Source organism: Dryobates pubescens, chromosome 34, assembly GCF_014839835.1.
Source record: "Dryobates pubescens isolate bDryPub1 chromosome 34, bDryPub1.pri, whole genome shotgun sequence".
Classification (NCBI taxonomy): domain Eukaryota; kingdom Metazoa; phylum Chordata; class Aves; order Piciformes; family Picidae; genus Dryobates; species Dryobates pubescens.
Window position 1 is genome coordinate 3,149,222 of NC_071645.1, and position 22,075 is coordinate 3,171,296.

Below are 22,075 nucleotides of genomic sequence, written 5' to 3' on the forward strand. Positions count from 1 at the left end.
CAGGGGTAATGAGGAATTGCATTTGGGTTGCCCAGGTGCCTGCTTTGGAAAGCATCACCCTTAAAGAGTCTGCTTTATTTCTAAACTCCCTGCATGCTACACTATGCTGTGTTGCCCCACTTGATCCTCCTTGCCTGTGTCGCACCATGTGCCAAAAACACTGCTGGAGAGGTGGAGGGGACCAGCCCATGGTGGGATGAGGCATGCTTGAGGCAGGCTTCAAGCCTTCAGTGCCATCTGTGTTTGCTTTCTCATCTAGTGCTTTGCTTTATGGGTGCCCTATAATTGCTACTTGTAGGCAGAGAAAGAGCCAGCCATGAGGCAGGCTGGCTCTAGAGCTGCTGGAGGGGCATGTGTGGGACTGGTGCTGCTCCCAATGTCCTGTTCCTGTTCTCCTCTAGAGAATGGGAAAAGCTATTCTTATTCCCCTTGAAATCTGCTTTGCCTCCTCTACCTCCTCAACATTTGGCTGTTTTAGCATAACATAGCTACCCTATTTTAGAAAAAAACCCCAAACCAAACATGACACTCGTCTCTCATCTAAAGACAGACATTTGTAGCACTTTTCCTTCCCATCTCCCTGTGGCTTTCATCCAAGCCACCTGCCTGGGTCAGGTAGAGAGCTGCTTTGGCAGGAGCAGCCTCTGTTGCCTGGACATGCAGCCACAGATCTAAGAGGGTGCGGTAACCCTGGTGCTGCCTGGAACAGGACTTGGAGGAAACAGTGAGAGTTTAACTTTGCCACCTTTTGGTCTTTTCTCATTGCCTTAAGCTTTCAGAGGGGGTGTGCCTGGAAAACAGAGTCACTCTCCTTGGCACCGTGGCACAGTTTCAGGGTAGTGTACAAAACCCAGCCCCCTCCACTGCTTCAGGGCAAGACGCACAGATTTTGAAGCCCAGATACTGGGTGCCAGCAGGAAGAGTTTATTTGCACAGCACAACAGTTCTGCCTTCTCCCAAGTGACTACAATGCTGTAAATCAGGATCTGCCCTAATAAAAAGGACAAGAGGGAGCCCATATGTCCTAGCCTACATTACAGATCTGACCACACTCATGCCTAGGAAGTCGGAAGGCTGTGCAACACAATGCTTGGGGGGCTTGTGCCTCATCACGAGCACCCAACAATCCTCATGTCTCCCCTCCCCCTGGTCTCTGCTGCTCTAATACCAGCAGAATACCATGCAGTCAGAAAAGTGCTCTGCTCTTAGGGACATCATCATAAGGGGCAGCACTTGGACAGAGCATCCTAGTGCCATGCCAATGCAGTCCCTTTGCTAGGATGCATCCTGCTTCCCTGTGTTTGACAGGTCGCTTGGCCATATGCTATGTGCTGGCTTGTGCCACAAAACTCCCTGCCCTTCCACACAGCTATCAACCACGGTCCCAGCATGACCCTGTAGGACGGCTAAGAGCCCAGGCTCAGCTCAGAGGTGAAGGAAGATGTGGCAGGAGAGATTGGTGCTGCCTGTCACCGCTGTGGCTGACTTTGCCGTGGGAACATAGAGGGAGAAATGCATTGCACCAGGCAGGAGTGAGGAGGGGCAGAAAGTCCAAACCCTTCGTGGCTCCTTGGGAGCCAAGTGCAGCTTATTCAGCACCATCAGCAACAGGCTTAGACACCACAGAGACAAGCACAAAATATTACTTGAGATTCCTCATCCAGACCCTTAGCACTCACTGCATCCTTGCTGGGCAGACTTGTGTGTGGCTACAGCAAAACACGTCAAGAACCTCAGTGAGCTACAAGACTAGCAGCCTGGAGTCCTGTGCTGTTGTAGCTTTGCCCTGGCTTTCCTGACTGAGAGACCAAACACATGACTCCAGAGACTGTCAGCTTTCAGACAGAGCAGGTTTTGTTCCCTTGCACAGCCCTCACCTCTACAGGACTCTGGTGATTGTTACAATGGACAGACCATTATGAAGCAGGCACCAACACGTGACAGGTCTTTTCTAGGACGCTGCTAACAGCACAGAAGCATCTCCAGGGCAAGACAATTTCTGCCTACACCCCTGCGGGGCTGATGTGCTCCCCAAACCCCTTCTGGCAACTGCAGCACTGCACCTTGCCCTTCTCTTCCTGGCTGCACCTGCAGCCCACCCTCCTGGGCCTTGCTTTTGCCCACACAACTCTGCTCAGACCTGGACACAGGTACATGGCTCCAGGATTTTATATTTCTAGGTCTTGTCTCCATCATCCCACATAAATCCTATGCCCTCCTGGGGGAAGACCAGCCAGGAACTACATCTCCTACAAGGACTTCAATTAATTCAACAAAGAAAGGAAAGAAAACTAGCTGCTTCAGCTGCCTAACCTGGGTTGAAGCATCTTCTGTGAGCTTGGGGTTGGCTGTCTCAGGAGCATTGTGTTGTAACCACGACGGTGAGGAGATACACTGGGGCAGGAGGCCACCCTCCATCTGCCAGTCCTGAGGGGCAGGAGGGAAAGTCACAGTTACAGAGAGCATTTACACTGTTGGGCTGCTAATACAGACATGCATATCTAACCTTTATCTGCAGACATCCTTTTCCCTTCTTTGGAAGTGGCTTATCTGAAGCCTCCCCCAAAAGGATGCAGCTCACAAGAAACCTTTGCCTTAAACCGTACAGGGACAAAAGTCCTCTTATCTGGCTGTGGTGCTCAGCTGTGCTGCTACCAAGAGGCCCCAAGCCTTCTAACCTGCGCTCAGCCGTTGCCTCCGTGCCTTGCTGTCCCCTGAACAGATGTTATCTTCTGCCCTAACGTCAGCTCATCTCTCTCCTTCTGGGGAGACCTCCTTTCTTTGCTCTCAAGCTTCCTGTTTCTTGCTGATAACCAGTCCTGCCTTTGAGGTAAAGGAGCGGGTTGCCATCATTCCCATGATCTTTTATCAGCCCACCTGCTTGACCTTGACGCTCCCCACCCCTCTGCACAGATGAAGACCTAAGATGACCTCCTCCTCAGCTGCTCTCACTTGGAGTACCACATGCTACTGCAGCAGCCTGCTTTAGATTAAAACCCACACCACACCATCATGCTGCTCAGTGATCTCTATCTGGGAAGGAAGCTTTTCAAGGCAGGCAGAAAGAACGTCTGCCTTTAACATAACCTCACAGCGATGGCTTTGTGTGGGGGTTGTTAACATCCCTAGGGCTGCAGCATGCTTGCAGAGTACTGAGAAAACCGAGTACCCTCCCCCTGCTAGCATGAACTGGCACTTGGCTGGCAGCTGTGCTGGTCACACCTTCCCATAGCCCTTGTGCTGGACCTGGATTGTGCTGGGGAGCTACACAAAATACTGTTAGCACAGGGTCGGAATAGTCACCGAGTGGAGAGTGCTGAAGCTTTTCTTCTGAGGCCATTAGCACATGCCAGGTAGAGAGCCCATCAGAGCTCCCTTCCATCACAACTTGCAGACTGGCCAGAGAGCTTTTCTTCCTTCAGATAGGAAAGTGCTTCACAGGGCATATGCCATCTAGCTATGTGAACGGAGATGTCAATCATGCTGCGTTGGAATTGAACCATACTTAATTCTGACCTAGTTTGCCAAGCCAGCAGAAACCTTCCCAGATTAGGCTTTAACCTTCTGGGCATGGGCTGCTGGACCCTTATGGTTTTCTTCTTTGTCTGGTTGGCAGATACCCCTCCCCACTGCTGTGTCTGCCCGGGGCATGGGCATCCCTGCCCCTTTCTTGGCCACCCTGGAAATGTTGCCTGCTCCCAGCACTGGCATTTGCACCTGCGCTTGCCAGGAGAGACAGGTCTCTGGAAGCCACACTGTTCCTGCTCCTGGCACCATGGCAGCCAGGAGAGGTGTTTGTGTTTTTCTTCATTGTTTACCCTTTGGCAGGCTCTTCACAGATCCTGCTATTGGACTGAGCAAGCATTGCAGTGTCCCAGGGGCATGGCTTAGGCTCTCTGTAGCTCTAATGACTAGCTCATGACACACTTCACTGGCAGTGCTTTAGACCTTCTCTGCAGCCTTCCTCTGTGCCTTGGTTATGGGGGGGTGACTTTCATCAGTGCTTACCCAAATATGCTGGGGCAGCCTTGACTCCCCATTACCCCCCACTCCACTCCTGTCCATTTAGAAGATGCTGCCATCTCTGGGACCCTCTTGCTGAGCGGCCTGCTCGCATCTGGCTCCTGCTTTGACCCTGATCTTTCCCCCTCCCTACCCCTTTTCCCTTTTCCTTTCTCCTGACAACACCAGCCACCAGAGCACTCTGTTGGTGGTAGCAGGCAGCAAACAGCCCTGCAAGCAGATGATTTCAGCATTAACAAAATTAACATGGGCCTGGCGCTCTCTGAAATGAGTCACCCGTGTTTCATATCAATGATTTCAGACCCTGGCATTTTCAGTCCAAGCCACAAGCAGCGTTACAGCAGGCACAGGCTGTGTTTCAAAATACCATGGCAGGGCTAGAAACAGATGCTGGGGAGCGGAGCAGAAGGTAGGGTAATGAAGCTTTAGTGGGAGCGCACGGGGGACGTGGCGTGCCGGGAATGCAGTAGCCACCCGTGACACTCGACTCATCCCTGATGCCGGCCTCTTGCGTAAGCCTTGCCGGGGGGGAGGCAGAGGAAACGGGGACACAAAGGCCTGGAGCTTGTCCACTGTAGCTTCCAGAGAGCTGAAATGATGAGGAGCCTGCTGAGAGCACCTTTCCTTTAAAGCCATGTGCTAACTGAGCTGCAGCTTCCCTTCTGACTCCCTTCAGCAGTAGCTTTCTTTAGCTCCATCCTCGTTCCCCCTCGTCGCTGGGTGTACAATGTGCAGCAAGTCCTCTTCTGCAAGCATCTGCTGATAGCCTTCAAGCCAAGGTCCAAGCTGCTGGTGAATCTTTGATGGTTTTGGAAGCCTCAGAGACTCATTGCTCTCCTGTACTCTGACTTACTGAGACTTAGTAATAACCTATGAACTATAACTTGGCCTTCCAGTACCCGAAGGCGGCTTACAAGAAAGCTGGGGAGGGACTTTTTACAAGGGCTTGTAGTGATAGGATGAGAGGCAATGGCGTTGAGCTGGAAGAGGGAAGATTTAGACTGGAGATTAGGCAAAGATTTTTACAGTGAGGGTGATGAGACACTGGAACAGGTTGCCCAGGGAGGTTGTGGATGCCTGGAGGTGTTCTTGACCAGGTTGGATGAGGCCTTGAGCAACCTAGGCTAGTAGAAGGTGTCCCTGCCCATGGCAGGAGGGGGTTGGAACTGGATAATCTTCAAGGCTTTTCCAACCCCAACCATTCTCTGATTCTCTGATAAGTACTGTGTGTGTTTGTAGGCATCCCATTTTCAGTTACCTAAGCAGAGAGGAGTCCTTGTTCTGCACACCCTCAATTTTACAGCATCCCTCAAGTAGTCACCTCCTGATGAATAGTGAGCACCAGGTTTGAGCTGTGGTCCATTTCCTATGGCTGGGGCACTATTTTTTTTGACAAAGCAAAGCCATTGGTGCATACAGTTAGCTCCTAAGCCCCCTCAGTGCCAGGAGTAGCACCTGCTGCTGTCCTGCTGGCTGTCACCATGTGCAGGTGCCAGGTTCCATTCTGAGTCAGCAGTGTGCAGTGGCTCTGCCTGGGGTTCATCACAGCTCACCGTGGCACTGATGCATTGGCAACTTGTGCTTCCCACCCAGAGCAGCTAGGCCTTGCTGGTGGCTCAAAGGCTGGGATTTAGAGTCCTCTGGAGATGGGAAGGCCTGAGGTGCTGCTGTTCTAGCCAGCCAGCAGCCGTATGAGTAACTATGATGAGATGGCCAAGCCAGAGTCGCTCATCTCCTGGCCAGCCTCCACCATTTGAAAGCTCAGGGCTTTAACTAAAGATGCAGTTTGTCACGTGTGAAGGGTGAAGCACCTCTTGCTGAGCTTGGCAACCAGATTCCTGCCTTGACTTCTCATTGCTGGATAAACAACTGAGAGGGATGCGACAGGAAGGGGAGCTGGTGCTTCAGGCATTGCAGGTGCCAAGAAATGTTGGGTTTGGAGCACTTCCAGCCTCAAGCCTCCCAGCAGCACACACTACACTCTTGGGTCTGCTCACCTACCCATGGGCATCCCCTCGGTAGGCTTGGTGAGGCAATGCTGCTGTCTCAGTGCAGCACTGTGCATCCAGGCAGCGTTCTCCTTCCCAGCCTCACCCTTTTAGCCATGAGGGAGCTCATACTCTCTGGGGTATTCTCCCGTGGGAAGGCTGCTCCAGGGGCTCTCTTCTCACCCCATTTCTGCAGGGGATTCATTTCTTCCTAGGAAGAGACTGTTACAGAAAATAAACACAGAGTGTGAGCAATGGTTAGCAGCATTAGCTACGTGAACTAGAGATACAGACAGCCTCTGCTACGTCTTGGCTCCAGTTCTCCCCTCCCAGACTTCCTTTGGCACCTTACCTATTAGGAGGACAAATTAGAATTTCATGCATATTTCATATACACTTAATCACTTGGCAAAGACCAAAACACTTCCCCATTAAGTGGAATTTATGCTAAATGCTGTTTCCAACATTACCCATACAGAGGTTAAACCAGTTCTTGAGGGAGGTTTCACCCCTTAGGGGAGGCAGGGGAGTCTCTGACAGTGGGCTGCTGCCAAATGAGCCTCGTCCCGGCAGCAGTTAGGGTTACTTGTGTTGGTGATAACAACAGTTGTGCTGCAAAGCTGAGCAGCCTGGTTGGTGGAACAGCAGGTGCTTGTCATCTGAGGCACAATGCAGTGCTGCTGCACGGAGAGCAAAGCCTGGGGTCCTGTTTTCCATTCCCCTGCACCCTTCAGGTCCCCACAAAGCTCCATGCTGGGAACTGACAGTGATGAATGTGTGAGGGTCCTACACCTGAGATGATGCTGCAGGAGCCCTTCCTGGGGGACTTAAAGCATAAGGCATCCTTCTGGCAGCTTCGCTTTCTTACACCCCTTAATAAGACTTGCTCCTAAACCTCCTGCTCAGCACAACCCCCTGCACTGTGGGGGAAGCCAAAACTTGTTCATGGCCTGTCTGGCCTTCATACTGGGGCTCTGTGCTAATTAGGCTGCCTAATGAGTAAGGAGACCGAGCTAGCTCCTCCAAGCCCAAACGTGGTGGCCCTGGGCTGTGGCTTTTGCTCCATTTCCTAGGTGTCCCTGCTCTGAGGAAGGGGTTTGCTGTCTCTTTCAGATCATGGGGAAAAAGCTGCAGAGGTTTCTTAGTGAGATTAATGCAAGGTGCAGAAGTTTCCTGTGTTTTTTTCTGGGTTTGAAGCTGCCCTAGTGTTGGATTTCTTGCAGAAAGCAAAATAGCAAAGTGCTGCTAAAATTGCCACAGAGGTGGAGGTGGTAACAAACCCTTTTGGTTGAGGGGAGCTGGGGAGGGCATGTGCAGGGCAGGTCTGTCACACCTGGAGCTTGGCTTTGCTTGTGGGGAGCAGATGATTTCCATCTGGAGGGGCTTTCCTGAGGAAGGGAGGCTGGGCAGGGTTGCTTACCTGTCTCTGAATGCAGTGATGGGCTCCCCCTCGCTTGCCCCCTCCCCACCAAATCACACCAAAACCTTAAACACAGTCCTTGGCTTGAAGCCAGCAGCCTCAGCCCCATGGAAGCTGCACCCAAAATACAGATGGAGGAGGTTTGGCTGGGGTTGTTCTGCTTTGAGAGGAGGCAAGGGGGTGTGGGGTTGGGAGCACAGAGCTGCTCTAGATGTCAGGCTGGAGGCTGTGTGCTGTCTCAGTGGGTATCAGCAGTTCCTTCTTCTCCGCCCTGTTTCCCTGCATCCTCAAACAGAGTCTATGCTTTCTTCCTGGTGGGTGTACAAGGCTACCACTGCCTTGCTTTGTAGCTGCTGCTGCCTGACCTACATCCCTGCTGCCTTTGGTCTCCGGGTGCTACAGCAGGGTTTGCCCACAGGGGGGTTCCCTGGCAGGGCAGACAGGGTGCAGCTGGGGGGCACGGACCCAGGGGGCTGCTCCTCGCTGCCTCCCTGTCACATTTTGATTTCTTTCTTTTTTCCCCCCTTGTGTGAGCCAGTTGCATAAGAGGGATTGAGAGCTTCTGTTTCACTTGCCCCCTCCCTTCCAGAATAAAGACCTTGTTTTTCCCAAGTGCTGTACTTAACTACTCAGTGCTGGAGGTTAAACCAAGCCCCTTACCCTGGGTGGAGCTCCTCATTGATCCTGGGGTAAGCAGGAGCCACAGGGTATCAGGAGCCTGAGAAAGGCTTAGTCCTGCATTTTTACAGCTTCCCCAGGCCATGAGCCTAGGGGTTACCAACCACCATCTGTGGTGGCATGCCAGGGCCCAGGCACACATACCCACTGCTGCAGCCACTGGGGTGCCTGTCCGTGGCCAGGCTGTGGCCACTGCCAATCTACTTTGCTCAGCTTGCCTGGCAATGCTGCCTGTCCCTGCAGTCACTCCAGGCATTGTGTTTGTCCAGAGGCTCTGCATCTTTGGCTCCTGTTGCAGCGATGCTGTGATAGCCTCCCCATAGGAACAGGCCCCTGGCAACCAGCACTGCCAGGCCCAGGGAATGCACAGGGAGTGGTGGCTCTGGCTGTGTTTGCATTGGAAACCGGTGTGTCCTTCAGGGTAGAGAAGGAGTCCCTGTAGAAAGGTGGCTGTTTCCCTGTGACCCTTCACCTAGGCAGCCTGGATCTGCAATCACTTCTCATTCCTTGGTTTTAGTTTTCATTCTCATTGTCCCCCAAATCCTCTGTCTTTGAGGAAGAATAAAGGGGAAAGTCAGCCCTTAAAGCAGGTGCATTTTGCTGACAGGACCATGAGGGATGCTCTTTTATGTGGGGCCATGCCAGCTCCCCAGGGAAGCTTTCTCTTTAACTGTTGGCTTGCAGTGAGTACTTGCATACCTCACCGTGGTGGTCTTGGTACAAGTGATGGCAGCCCTGGCACTGTCACACTGGCAGAGGTTTCCAAGCCCTGTTATTCTAAGTGGCCCTTGATTTGCTTGGCTGGGCTTTAAATGGGGAGGCTTTAAATGAGACTGCAGGGAGAAATGGAAGTGGGACAAAGGCACAGCAGCCTTGGAAGATGGAGGTGGAAAGATAAAGCCCTTTACACACATCTGACAGCTGGGGGGCTGTTGCATTTCAGCACTCCAGGCTGGAGTTGGGCTCACCCTAAGTGTGCCCACAAGCACGTCCCCCAACCCCTCCAGGGTCTGGATGGGATGGGCACAGAGTGCTCCTTTGCTGTTTGCCTGCTGCACTAACTTCTGCCCCTGGTTTGAACAAGTCTCCCCACAGTCTGTGTATTTCTGAGGAGGGGTGATGGGAGTGGGTATTTGCTCTCTGGCTGGCCCTGTGGGCAAGGCTGTGATCAGGATGCCCTTTCCCTTGGTGTTGCAGGTCAGCCTCAATGACTCCCACAATCAGATGGTGGTTCACTGGGCAGGAGAGAAGAGCAATGTGATCGTGGCATTGGCCAGAGACAGTCTGTCTTTGCTGGGACCCAAAAACAGCGACGTAAGTAACGCAGCCTGGCACTGGCATGGGGTGCCTGCTCTGCTTCTGTGGCAGGTGAAATGGCAGTAGCTGCTGAGCTGCAGCCTGCCTTCCTCTCATGATGGGAAGATGAAAGAAAGGGCCAAGAGTTTTGAGTTGGGAGGAAAAAAGCCTCATTTCGTATCCCCTGTGTTATCCGTGGGGTTCAGCTCTGAAAGGTTTGCTCAGGCCCTCTCTTAGGCTTCTTTTAGTTTTCTGAGTGTTGACCAAATCTGTCAGAAGGGAACCCAGAGCTTTATGCCTCTCACCTTTCTCCTTTGCAGGTTTATGTGTCTTATGACTATGGGAAGAGTTTCAAGAAGATATCAGAGAAGTTCAGCTTTGGGGAGGGGAACAGCAGCGAGGTGGCCATCGCCCAGTTCTACCACAGCCCAGCTGACAACAGGAGGGTAAGGCTGGCCGCAGGGGGGTTCTCTGCAGGGCAGCCCCAGCTTATTCTTTACAGTAAAGGTGGTGAGACACTGGAACAGGTTGCCCAAAGAATGGATGCCCCCTCTCTGGAGGTGCTCAAGGCCAGGCTGGATGAGGCCTTGAGCAACCTGGGCTAGTGGAAGGCGTCCCTGCCCATGGCAGTGGGGAGGAACAAACCCATTGTGCAGATTGAGACTAAAGGTCAGTTTTGCATGGTCCTCTGGCTTTGCAGAAGAGCCCCTGGGGCTGTCTCAGGGCAGAGTGGAATGTGCTGGGCACACTGCTGTACCTCCAGTATGGCTCTGCGGTGCTCAGGAGCATCAGAGCATGGTAGGAGAGGGGGTTGCAGGGACAGGTCAATATCTCTCCTGCAGAGTTTGTCCTCCCAAAGCCCTCTCCAGGACATGTGCTTTGTTACTGCTAGGCTGAACTCTGCTCTGACCAGGTGGCTGACTGCCTGCTTCCCTTCTTCCTCGTTGGTCCCTCTCTTCCCAGTATATCTTTGTGGATGCCTTTGCTTCGTACCTCTGGATCACCACCGACTTCTGCAACAATATTCAGGGCTTCTCAATTCCCTTCAGAGCAGCAGACCTGCTCCTGCACAGCAGGGACCCCAGCCTGCTCTTGGGCTTTGACAGGTCTCATCCTAAAAAACAGGTAAGTGCTTCTGCTTAGACAGGAGGGCAGCATCCTGCCTCTGCCCTACTGTGGCATTTCCTCTGGCCCATTAGGTGTCCCACGGCCCTTAGAGTGGGCTGAGAGCTACCCTGCCTTGCATCAGCACCACCTGGGTTTGTGCCCCAATACAAGAGAGAGAGACACAGATCTGTTGGAGGGGGACCACAAAGATGATCAGAGGGCTGGAGCACCTCTGCTATGAAAACAGGCTGAAAGAATTTGGGCTGTTCAGTGTGGAGAAGAGGAGGCTCCAGGGAGACCTTAGAGCTGCATTTCAGTATCTGAAGGGGACCTACAGAAAGACTAGGGAGGGATTGTTTAGAAGGGATTGGAGTGATAGGACAAAGGGAAATGGTTTGAAACTGGAGCAGGGGAGATTAGATTGGACATCAGAAGGAAGTTCTTCACCACGAGAGTGGTGAAATCCTGGAACTGGTTGTCCTGAGATGTGGTTGATGCCCCATCCCTGGAGACAATCAAGATCAGCCTTTATGTGGCTGTGGGCAGCCTGATGTAGTTGGAGGTGTCCCTGATAACTGCAGAGGGGTTGGGCAAGGCGCCACTTGAGGGTCCCTTCCAACCCATTGCAATCTGTGAAGCTGTGCTTTGACCATCCATGGTGTCTGATCTTGGACTGCTATGTGTAGAGCTGTCCCAAATAGTCTAGGACACTGCCTTCCCCTATGGTCCATCTGGTTCCTGACCTCTGGAGGGATGAGGATAGAGTACCTGCAGGATGGCTACCTTAAACATGTCCTCTCCCTTTTCCTGCATTTCTGCTGGTCCTTTATCCAGGCTGCTGCTGACCGTATTGATCTCTCTGACTTGTGGTCGTAACTCACCACCAAGTGCTGGCAGCTGAGGCAGGACTGACCTCTGCAGTATTTCATGTGGGCATGTGGTTTGGCTTTGTCTTATTTAACAAATTGCCTCTTGAAAACAAAACTTCTTTTTCCCCTGAAGCCGCTGGGTAAAGATGGTAAATAATTACAACACCTTCCAACAGGCAGCATAAGCAAAACCTGAGGATGAAACAGCTGCCCCCAGCCTGTGAATGGGGGACATTGGGCAGACAAGCAGGGTACACACACATCAGGGTGCATGCTGGGCATGGCTGATGCCTTTTCAGGGGGACAAAGGTGTCTGGGAGTGGTACCTTCCCTGGGTGGGCTGCTGGGCTGAGTGTTGGGGCTGGACCCTGGCTGGCTGTGTCCACACAGCTGCAAAAGAGAGGCAAAAATTGCAGCTCGGATGCCACCATGGTGCTTGGACAAGAACAGCCAGGAAGATGAGGCTCTGGAGGGATGGGATCTGCAGAGGGGCTGGCATGTTCATGGCTGCTGCTTTTGTTGGCACAATGAACAATGCTCTCTCTCCTCTTGACCTTTGCCATGCTAATGCCTGCAGATCTGCAGCAGCAGCCCTGTCGCTGTGCTTGGGGCTGTGGTGGCCTCTGTGAGGGAGACTCAGATATTGCCCCTTGCTGTCCTGCTCCACAAGTTTGTCAGAACAAGCTGGTTTTATTTCTGAGCTGATGTATAACCAGGTGGATCAACAGAGGGTGGGAAATCCCTGTTAGAAGACTCAAAGGGAGTGGTTTTCCTGTTGGGGTGATTCTCCTGTGGCTGGGAAGGTTGCTGTTCCTTCAGGCAGCTGCCACATAAAGAGAAATCATCAGTGGAGCTCATGGTTTTGTGGTAGACATAGGTCCATCCTGCTTCTGCTGCCAGAGGTTGGGTCTCTTAAAGGATTGGGTCTGTTTGGTTGCCCAGTCCCACTGGCATCTCTCACTTGTCCTTGTAGCTCTGGAAATCAGATGATTTTGGCCAGACCTGGATAATGATTCAGGAACACGTCAAGTCTTTCTCTTGGTATGTACCACACCTGTGTGCTGCACCCAGCTCCTGTCTTCTCTCCCTCCTTGCCTCTTGCCTCGTTATCTGCCATGCACAAACCAGGGATGTGGGTACCAAAATGAGCTGCAGCCCCCCAGTCTCCTTGCCCATGTGGGCGTGATGAGAGACAGCCCTGACACAAGCATGCAGGGGTGCTCTGCATTGCCCCCCACCTGGTTCCTAGTTGCCCAGCTCCTGCTCCTTGGTACCTGCTGCTGTCTGCATTGCTCTGTGAGTGCTGAGGTAATACCACCAGCACCTTTTTTGTTCCTTCCAGGGGGGTTGAGCCCTACGATCAGCCCAACACGGTGTACATCGAGCGGCACGAGCCTTCCGGGGCTTCCACTGTCATTCGCAGCACTGATTTCTTTCAGAGCAGAGAAAACAAAGAAATCATCCTGGAAGATGTTGAAGACTTCCAGCTCAGGGACAAATACATGTTTGCAACGAAGTCTGTGGTGAGTATGACACAAACAAGGCACAGGGTGGAGGTTGGTGCTTGGCTACGGTGCCGCTTCAGCAGGCTGGGCAGAAGTAGGTCAGGCTGTGAAGTGCTGGGACCTGGGAAAAAAACAGAGGATGCCTGGGAAAAGCAGTGAGGCAGGGGACAGAGGGGTGGGGGTGGCATGGGAAGGGAGGATGTGGCTCAGCAGCTCGGTGGTTAGGAGGCCGCTTGTCAGGAAGGATTACCATCAAACGTGGCCTAGGTTCAAGCAGCCTAATGTGCTCTGTCCTGGGAAGAAAGCTGGGGTTTCAGTTTGCTTGCTGAAGAAAAGAGGATGTGGGTGAGCAGGAACGGCCTTTTGGTGCCTCTGCAGCCAGAGCTCCCCTGTGCTTCTTACAGCTGTTGGCCAATTTCAGGCAAACCTGAAAGAAAGCTAGAAAGCATCTCTGCTTTCCCTGAGACCAAGTCCTTTCTAGATGATCAGGGACATGCCACCAGAGGGGCAGAGTTCTATTCCTCATGGATTTTGAGGAGCAGTTTTCTTTTTAGAAGGTGCTGGCATTGCTTTCATCCAGTTCTGCTGCCATCAAGTCTGTGTTCGTGAGCAACCTCTGCCATATAGGGGTGACTCTGCAAAACCATCATGCAGGGTGTCCCAGGAAGTAAGCAGTGACTCACCTCCAGCCCCCTGGACAGCCACAGTGTTGTTCTGTGCTGGCAGGGGATGTGTTTGCAGAGCACCCTCAGCTTTCTCTTTTGCAGGTTGAACAGCCTGCCACTCTTAGGGCCCATCCCTTTGGCTCCAGGCCTGATCTGAAGCCTGCTGTGGTTTGCAAAAGATTTTATCTTAGGCTTGCTGTTGGAGCTGGGCGAGATACTGGGGGTGGTCTGTGTCTCTGCAGAGAAGTCATAATCATAGACTCAATAAAGTTGGAAAAGACCTCAGAGATGATCGAGTCCAACCTATCACCCAGCACCTCATGACTACTAAACCGTGGCACCAAGTGCCACATCCAATCCTCTCTTGAATACCTCCAGGGATGGGGACTCCACCACCTCCCTGGGCAGCACATTCCAATGGCTAACAACTCTCTCTGGGAAGAACTTTCTCCTCACCTCAAGCCTAAACTTCCCTTGGTGCAGTTTGAGACTGTGTCCTCTTGTTCTGGTGCTGCTTGTCTGGGAGAAGAGACCAACCCCCTCCTGGCTAGAACCTCCCTTCAGGTAGTTGTAGACACCCCAGCTCCCTTGGCCTGTCCTCGTGGGGCTTGTGCTTAAGTCACCAGGCTTGGGCAGGCAGCCTCCTGAAAATGTGAAGCAGGTTTCAGTCAGGACCTCCTCAGAGACTGAGAGAGATGCTGGCCTAGCTGCAAACCCCTGGTTTGGGAATGATGTCCCCAGATCTGGAAGTGGACACTCAGGTCAGACCTTGGCTGCAGCAGGAGCAGCACTGGGGAGAGAGCAGCCTGTGTGGCAGAGGCACCTAGGACTCTTGACTCCAGCTCCTTTCCGTGGGAGGCATGGTTGCTTAGCTATACAGTACCAGGGGGAAAAAAAAATCAGGCTGCTTATTTTTGGAGCCTAAATCTGGGTTTAGGTTCTTCCCATTAGCATCCTGTGCGAAATATCTTGCCCACGGCTTCTTTATGCTTTGGGTTCCCAGCTGGTGTGTTTCAGTTTGCACAAATCATTACAAATTGGAAGGAAAGGATGGACTGCTCTGCAGAAGGAGAAAGACTTAAACCCAGCCTCCTTACCTCCACCTAATTGGCCAGCAAGGGCAGTTTCTCTCTCTGCTGATGTAAACCTGGAGTCAGTCCTAGGCAGCTACCATGCTTTGCCTGCACGCAGGGAGGGTGAAGCCCCAAGCAGGAGGTTTGTGGTTTGCCCCAGTCTGCCTTTTGGCTACCACTGGGGATGAAGGTGATTTCGGGGTCAAGAGCTACTCCTAATGTCTCCCTCTGCTCTGCTGCAGCGTTTGCTAGGCAGCTCTCAGCCCACTTCGGTCCAGCTCTGGGTTTCCTTCAACCGCAAGCCGATGCGCGTGGCACAGTTCGTAACCAAGCACCCGATTAAGGTAAGTGTTGCTTGCCCAGAAGAACTCTCTCCCTCCTCTGCCAAGGATGCCTTCAGATGTCAGCAGCTCTTTTCTTGCCTTCCACCACACACTGTGGGAGCTGGAGCTGGGAAGGGATCTCATATGACCCCACTTGTGGCAGGGGTTGGCTGAACATCCACAGGACGATCCTGTGGTTCACAGGATGGTGCTTTGCTCTGACCACCCCTGCCTGTGGAGAAGCACAGGAGGGTGTCAGAAGGCTGTCCAGAAAGAGCCATTGGCTTCCTCCCATGCTGCTGATAGGGGCTGGCAGCAAACCCCACATACCCAGAGAAGGGCTAATGATGATCTCAGCGCTCTGTGCTTTGGCTCTGCTTTTGGGAATCTTACCTCATGGTGTGGGGTGCCAGGTTGCTGAGCACACACTGGTGCCACAGGCATGGCCTGGAACATCCATCTTCTCTGCAGGCAAAGGAAGCATAGTGGGAGAGCCAGGGTGTGCAAAAAGTCAGCAATCTGTGAAGCAGATATGCTGTGGTGCCCCCAGGCTGGTGGGGATGGCAGAGAACACAAGGAGCACTCTTGGCATTCAGCAGAGCAGTGGGGGCATGCTATTGGCTGCAACATGCTCCTGGCCTCAGGAGAGATCAAGACCAAATGGACCTTGATACTCAGTGCTGCTTCTGGGGGACTCTGCCAGTGGGTTGTGGAGGGCAGAGGAGAGCAGTTCTAGAGGGGAAACACAAAAGTAAAAGCAAAGGGAAGAATCTTACTTGCCAAGTAGAAAACCTGCCAATGAGTAGAGGGAAGAAAAACTTTGAGTCATCTAAGAGGAAATGCTGAACTGGCCTAGATGTGAACCCTGCTTGTATGCCCACACCTATGAAACCTGCTTGCCTGTCATTGACATCCCAAAGGAATATTATGTTGCTGATGCCTCGGAGGATCAGGTGTTTGTGTGTGTCAGCCACGATAACAACCGGACCAACCTCTACATCTCGGAGGCAGAAGGCCTGAAGTTCTCCCTGTCATTGGAAAATGTGCTCTACTACAGCCCAGGAGGAGCTGGAAGCGACACCTTGGTCAGGTAATGTGGGATGCACCTAACTGGCTGCGCTGAAGAGGAACATCAGCCAAAGCCTTTGTCGATGCCGGCTGGGGTTGCTCAGAGCCTTGCCATGATCCGTGGGCTTCGCAGTCCCTCGATCCCCAGATCCACGGAGGCTGCACCTCCCTGACCCCTTTGGCATGTCCTTGCAGGTATTTTGCCAACGAGCCCTTTGCGGACCTGCACCGGGTGGAAGGCGTGCGGGGCGTCTACATTGCCACCCTGATCAACGGCTCCTTCAGCGAGGAGAACATGAGCTCCGTCATCACCTTCGACAAGGGCGGCACCTGGGAGCCGCTGCAGCCCCCGGCACAGACGCGCTACGGCGAGCAGATAGACTGTGAGGTAGCGTGGGGCAGGAAGGGGCAGGGGTGTGGTGGGTTGAAATTCCCTCTCCCCACCCCGGCCCAACATTAACTTTGCCAGACCAGCTCAGCTGGAAGCAAATGGCAGCTGTATTTACAGGCAACACTGCCATCTACAATGGAATGCAATGAATACGTACAAAATACACACCTTGAGTACTGTGTCCAGTTCTGGGCTCCTCAGTTTGAGAAGGGCATGGAGACACTTGAACAGGTCCAGAGAAGGGCAGTGAGGCTGGGGAGAGCTCTCGAGCCCAAGCCCTATGAGGAGAGGCTGAGGGAGCTGGGGTTGTTTAGCCTGGAGAAGAGGAGGCTCAGGGGAGACCTTCTTGCTCTCTACAACTACCTGAAAGGAGGTTGTAGCCAGGAGGGGGTTGGTCTCTTCTCCCAGGCAACCAGCACCATAACAAGAGGACACAGTCTCAAGTTGTGCAGGGGAAGTTTAGGCTTGAAGTGAGGAGAAAGTTCTTCCCAGAAAGAGTAACTTGCCATTGGAATGTGCTGCCCAGGGAGGTGGTGGAGTCACTGTCCCTGGAAGTGTTCAAGAAAGGACTGGACGTGGCACTTGGTGCCATGGTTCAGTTGTCAGGAGGCGTTAGGTAATAGGTTGGACTTGATGATCTCTGAGGTCTTTTCCAACCTGATTGATTCTATGATATTTACAATATTTACGGGTATTTACAATTAATAAATAGCACAAGACCCCCCTGGCCAAAGGACCAGGGTAAGCTGCTAGCTTCTCCCTCTCTACCTCTCCCTTACTCCCCTGTACAAAAAGGAGAAGAGAAAGGAGCAGAGGGGCTTTAGACTTACCCAAAACAATGCCGCCAAGGTCAGGCAGAAGCAAGTTAAGATCTCTCCCAGAGTGAAGAAGCAAGAAGAGAGAGAAACTGATTTGGGAACTAAGTCTTACAGTAGATATGGGATTGTTTAGAATGATCATTATTTTCCTTTTTACACCCAATAGTGGTTTATTTACATTTTACTACTTTTCTGCTCAAGATCTGTGAAAAATTTCAAAGGCATAGCCTGAAACTATCACAAGGGGGCAAGAGGGGGAGAAGCCTGCAGCAAAAGAGGCTGAAATGGCAATCCCGCCACGAGGGAGTCCTTGCCCCCCTTTCCCAGTGGAGAGGGCTGGACTGGGTGGGATGAAGGCATGGGTAAGTGAGGGGCAGAGGGTTGATGCTGCTGTGTTTTGCTTTTCCAGTTTTCCCAGGGCTGCTCTCTCCACCTGGCCCAGCGCCTGAGCCAGCTGCTGAATTTCCAGCTGCGCAGGATGCCCATTCTGTCCAAGGAGTCGGCGCCAGGACTCATCATTGCCACCGGTGCTGCTTTCCTCCTTGCAGCTGTGGGGGGCTTGGGGTGCATTGTTGTCCAGGCAGGACAACCTCAGCAGAATCCAGTTGGTGCATGCAGCTTACAAAGATGCAGCTAAACTCTACGTTTTGCTGCCTTTTCTCCCTGTTCAGTAGCTCCAGCATCTCTGTTTTGCTGCAGCACAGTGATGTGAGAAATCCTGCCTGCTTTATTTGGATCCTCTTCCCTGCTGCTGGGTTTTTTGAACATACAGACAATCTGATTTCTGTTGCTCTTGTACTGAAGAAAACGTTTGCACATTTTGCTTGAGCGTGCTTCCAGCCATAGGTTTTCCCCCAGCTGCATTTCAGGCTTGTTAATAGTCTTACAATATTTGCTTTTGAGGGAATTAGTTTATTGTGTGAAGAATCAGCTCCTCAGTCACTGTCATTTTGCTCACAGATAAAAATAGCTTAGAGGTGTCTGGCTTTGTTTTAAGCAATCATTCTGCATTCCTCACAATTTCTCCCAGGCTCCATTGGCAAGAACATGGGAAGGAAAACCAACGTCTATGTCTCGAGCAGTGCTGGAGCAAGGTGGAGAGAGGTAAGGCTGCTTTTCTGCCTGCCAGCTCAGCCAAGGCAGGGGTGCAGCAAGTATTGCCAGCGATGTAGCTAAGTGATAGGTAGCCTTAAGGCATTACAGGTCACCTCCATGTATGCATCCAGCTGGAAGGTGATCATTATCCCTTGAGACCAAGGCAAAAATATCTTTAGATGAAGGCCTAGGTGTGTGTTGGCATGGAGATAGGCCTCATGGTAAAGGTGGTGGGGTCCAAATCCAGGAGAGCTCCCTCCTCTATTCAACTAGCAGGACTTGCCCCTGCCTTGGGGCATCTTTTAGACTGAGCTGACAGCCAGGGTTTTGTATGTGAGAGAGGCTGGAGAGGCTCCAAGGTCTTCCAGAAAAATAGGATGTTGCCCTCGGTTTGTGGGGAGTCTGATCCTGTTTACTAAGAGGTTCTGGTCTGTGGCAGTACTTGTGGTCTGCCTGTGCCTTCTGTTGCTAGTGTAAGACAGTGTTTTGACATCTGCAAGCTATTTAATGCTGTGAATTAAGTGACCTCCTTTTCCTCCCACAAGTGCTGCGCGGTCTGCGTTAAGGGCTGGGCAGCTGCAGCCAAAGCCGACCGTGGTTCAGAGGCTGGCCCCGGCTGAGAGTGGCTGCCTCTGAAATTCAGCTGGAGAGTGACTGTGGGGAGCTGTGGGTCTCCCTGCAGGAGCTGTGTGGCAAGACAGGAGTGCTCAGAGCCTGGAAAGCTGAGGCTTTGTGGTGCCAGCCTCCCCTGGCTTGCAGGCAGGTTTGCATTGAAGTGCAATTAAAACGTGCTGAACACTGACCCGTGGTTTACAGTGCCAAGCTCCTGACTTCTTCGGGCCCTTTGTCTCATGAGTGGAGGTGCAGAATGACCCAGCAGTGTAGTTCCTCAACTGAGCAGCAGTAACACAACTCCCTTCTCTCAGCTTTGGCAAGCAGCAGACTGAAAGGCTCGCTGCTCTCCAGATTGCTGGGGTGATCTCACAGCACAGAGAAGAAAGAAACAATACATTCAGTGCCCCACCTAAGAACGTCCCCAAGTGCATTAATGTGTCCTGAGAGCAGGGGCAGGCACATTTGTGCTTCCTCTTTTCATCCTGAGCTGCACTGGGCTCCCCAGATAGGAAACCAGAGGTGTGGTGGTCACTAAATAGAGCTGAGAGTCAATGTGATACACAAGAAGTTTCTTTCAGCAGGATGGATGAATTAACTGTCTCTGGGGCTTGTTCCTGCACTCCATGGATCTGATCTGCAGTCCTAGGAAGGCAGTGAGTTCAAGTGGAGTGTTGGGAAAGCCTCACAGGCGTGACAAAGAGCTGCAGGCTGAGATGGGGAGCAATGGACTCTGGTTTCATGTGGTGTTTTTTTTTACACTGATTTTTTACCTGCACATGGCACAGGAGGAGTCTGAGTCCAGGGCACAGTGCTGCTCTTAAACGCAGCTACACCTTTAAGGGCATTGGGCTGGCTGCTCATGTCTACAGGTGCTGGCCCATAAACACTTGAATCTGGTGCCTCAAGGTACTTGGCTCAGCCCAGGCAACCTGAAACATTAGCTCTGGTCAGGCAGCATTTCTGACCAAGCATGCTTTCCAGCCAGACTTTTCCCTTATTTTAGCACAGCTCTGAGGTACCTCTCAGCACCATTTCTCTTCCAGGCACTGTCTGGACCCCACTATTACACTTGGGGTGACCACGGTGGCATTCTTGTGGCCATTGCACAAGGCACTGAGACCGACCAGCTCAAGTAAGTGGTAGGGGAGTAAAAAGGGGATTGTCAGTGGTGCTCAGGCTGGGGCTGAGAGAGTGCCCTGTGATGGGTAGCACCTGCCCCTGGCAGCCCTCCCAATCTCCTTTCTCCAGGTACAGCACAAATGAAGGGGAAACCTGGAAGACCTTCACTTTCTCAGAGAAGCCAGTGTTCGTGTACGGCCTGCTGACTGAGCCTGGCGAGAAGAGCACCATATTCACCATCTTTGGCTCCTACAAAGAGAATGGCCACAGCTGGCTGATACTGCAGATCAACACCACTGACGTGCTGGGTAAGGGGACAGGTGGCACGGCCGTTGTTGATGCCGGTCGTGCAAGCGGCAGAGCCACCCTGTCTGCACCGCGCAGCTTTGCAGGCTGCACACTGATAACCCATCCGCTCCCCACGCTGCACAGCCTGCCTCAAGCAGCCCTGTGTGTGCAAGTGAGAGCCTGACATACCCTCTCCAGGGGGCTGAGACTGAGGAAGGAATGTGGGAGAGGTTTTTCAGATGCCTAAACTGACCTAGAGACCTCAGGCTATGACCCAAGCAGTCGAGTCCTCTAAGGCTTAGATTCCCACCGACTAGCATGAGAAATTGGGCACATAAATATGAACTGGGTGCAGAAGCACCTTTGCTGCTCTTACCCTCTGCCCTATTTTCCAGAAGGGACCCAAGAGAGATGCCCTTAAGTCCTGTTAGCAGGAGACTGACCTCATTGACCTGGCCATCCCCGAGAAGTTGGGGCAGAGAGGGCATCTCCTGTGAGGGCTGTGGTTCCTCTGTCCACCCTTGGGTGCCCTGTCCCTCATGTCCACACGGACGTGGCTGCTGAAGGCACTCGGGTCCCCTGTGCTCTCCCTGCATCACTTCTCTCCTCACTGAGGGTTTTGTTGAAAAGGAAAAGGGAAAAAAAAAAAAGAAAAAGAAAAAGTCCTCCTGAAGGCTTGTGCCTATGAATGTTTTATAACCCATTTCAGCTTTGATTGCAAGGCAGCATTTTAATCAAAGAGCAGTTAAACCCAGCAGAGGAATTTGCTTGACTACAATTTATAACCAATTCCCCTGACATGCTGCTGGAAACAGATCTGTTTGGTAACCAGAACGACTTCATTAAAATGAGGCATCACAGATTCACTGTCACTGCCACAGAGCTGCTTGTTGCCTCCTGTCACCAAGCACTGCTGCACGCTCAGGGATGCTTTCTGCTTTGCCTTTTCTCTCAGGGCAGTGCTAGAGCCTGGCAGTCAAGGGGAAGCTGCTCATTTTGTGCCATGGGTGGCAAGAGGAAAGGGGCAGTGGGCATTATTGTGGTGCATGGCTGGGTGCCAGGGTGCCTGCTGGGTCTCGATGCCACGATGCCAGTAGCTATGGCAAGAAACTGAGGTTTGATAGATTCCCTCAGAGGCTGGGCTGACTGCTTGGCTCCTGCAGCTGCCCCTGGGAGGCCTTTCGCACCTCTTTTGAGCTCAAGGCTCTCTGCACCCCTGCAGTGCCTGCAGTGCAGCGCTGGTGCAGGACGTGGTGCTGCACTTTGCACAATGCTGGGCATGCACCAACAGCAGAGACTGAGGAACACCTGCAAGCTCTCATGGTTTTAAACCCTTGGTCTAGGGTGCCACAAGGACTGCACCTTTCTTTTATCCCAACCCTTCTGCTTCTCTTAGGGGTCCCTTGCACAGAGAATGACTACAAGCTGTGGTCACCCTCCGACGAGCGAGGCAACGAATGCTTGCTGGGGCATAAAACCGTTTTCAAAAGGAGGACTCCTCATGCAACCTGCTTCAATGGGGAAGATTTTGACAGGCCTGTCATGGTCTCCAACTGCTCTTGTACAAGGGAAGACTTTGAATGGTAAATACCAATTAATGTCTTTTAGTCTGGGTTGAAAGTGTGAGATTAATATCTGTGACCAGTCGCTCAAAGTGAACAAACATCCAATTCACTTAGCTCTGTGTATTGCTGCTGGATTTTTATAGCAAAGGGGAAACTAAATAGACTGAAA

The 22,075-nt window shown here is 52.3% G+C and overlaps 1 protein-coding gene across 1 annotated transcript in view; it reads left to right on the forward strand.

Moving 5' to 3' along the window:
• Nucleotides 1–22,075, forward strand: part of SORL1 (sortilin related receptor 1) — a 53,301-nt gene that overhangs the window by 1,077 nt on the left and 30,149 nt on the right. The window contains exons 2-14 of the mRNA XM_054176223.1: nt 9,307–9,423; nt 9,726–9,851; nt 10,369–10,530; nt 12,355–12,422; nt 12,724–12,904; nt 14,867–14,968; nt 15,868–16,037; nt 16,211–16,403; nt 17,634–17,751; nt 18,255–18,328; nt 19,978–20,066; nt 20,183–20,361; nt 21,738–21,924. Of these exons, the coding sequence (XP_054032198.1) occupies nt 9,334–9,423; nt 9,726–9,851; nt 10,369–10,530; nt 12,355–12,422; nt 12,724–12,904; nt 14,867–14,968; nt 15,868–16,037; nt 16,211–16,403; nt 17,634–17,751; nt 18,255–18,328; nt 19,978–20,066; nt 20,183–20,361; nt 21,738–21,924 (1,739 nt within the window). The 5' untranslated portion in view covers nt 9,307–9,333. The remainder of the gene's footprint in view (nt 1–9,306; nt 9,424–9,725; nt 9,852–10,368; nt 10,531–12,354; nt 12,423–12,723; nt 12,905–14,866; nt 14,969–15,867; nt 16,038–16,210; nt 16,404–17,633; nt 17,752–18,254; nt 18,329–19,977; nt 20,067–20,182; nt 20,362–21,737; nt 21,925–22,075) is intronic.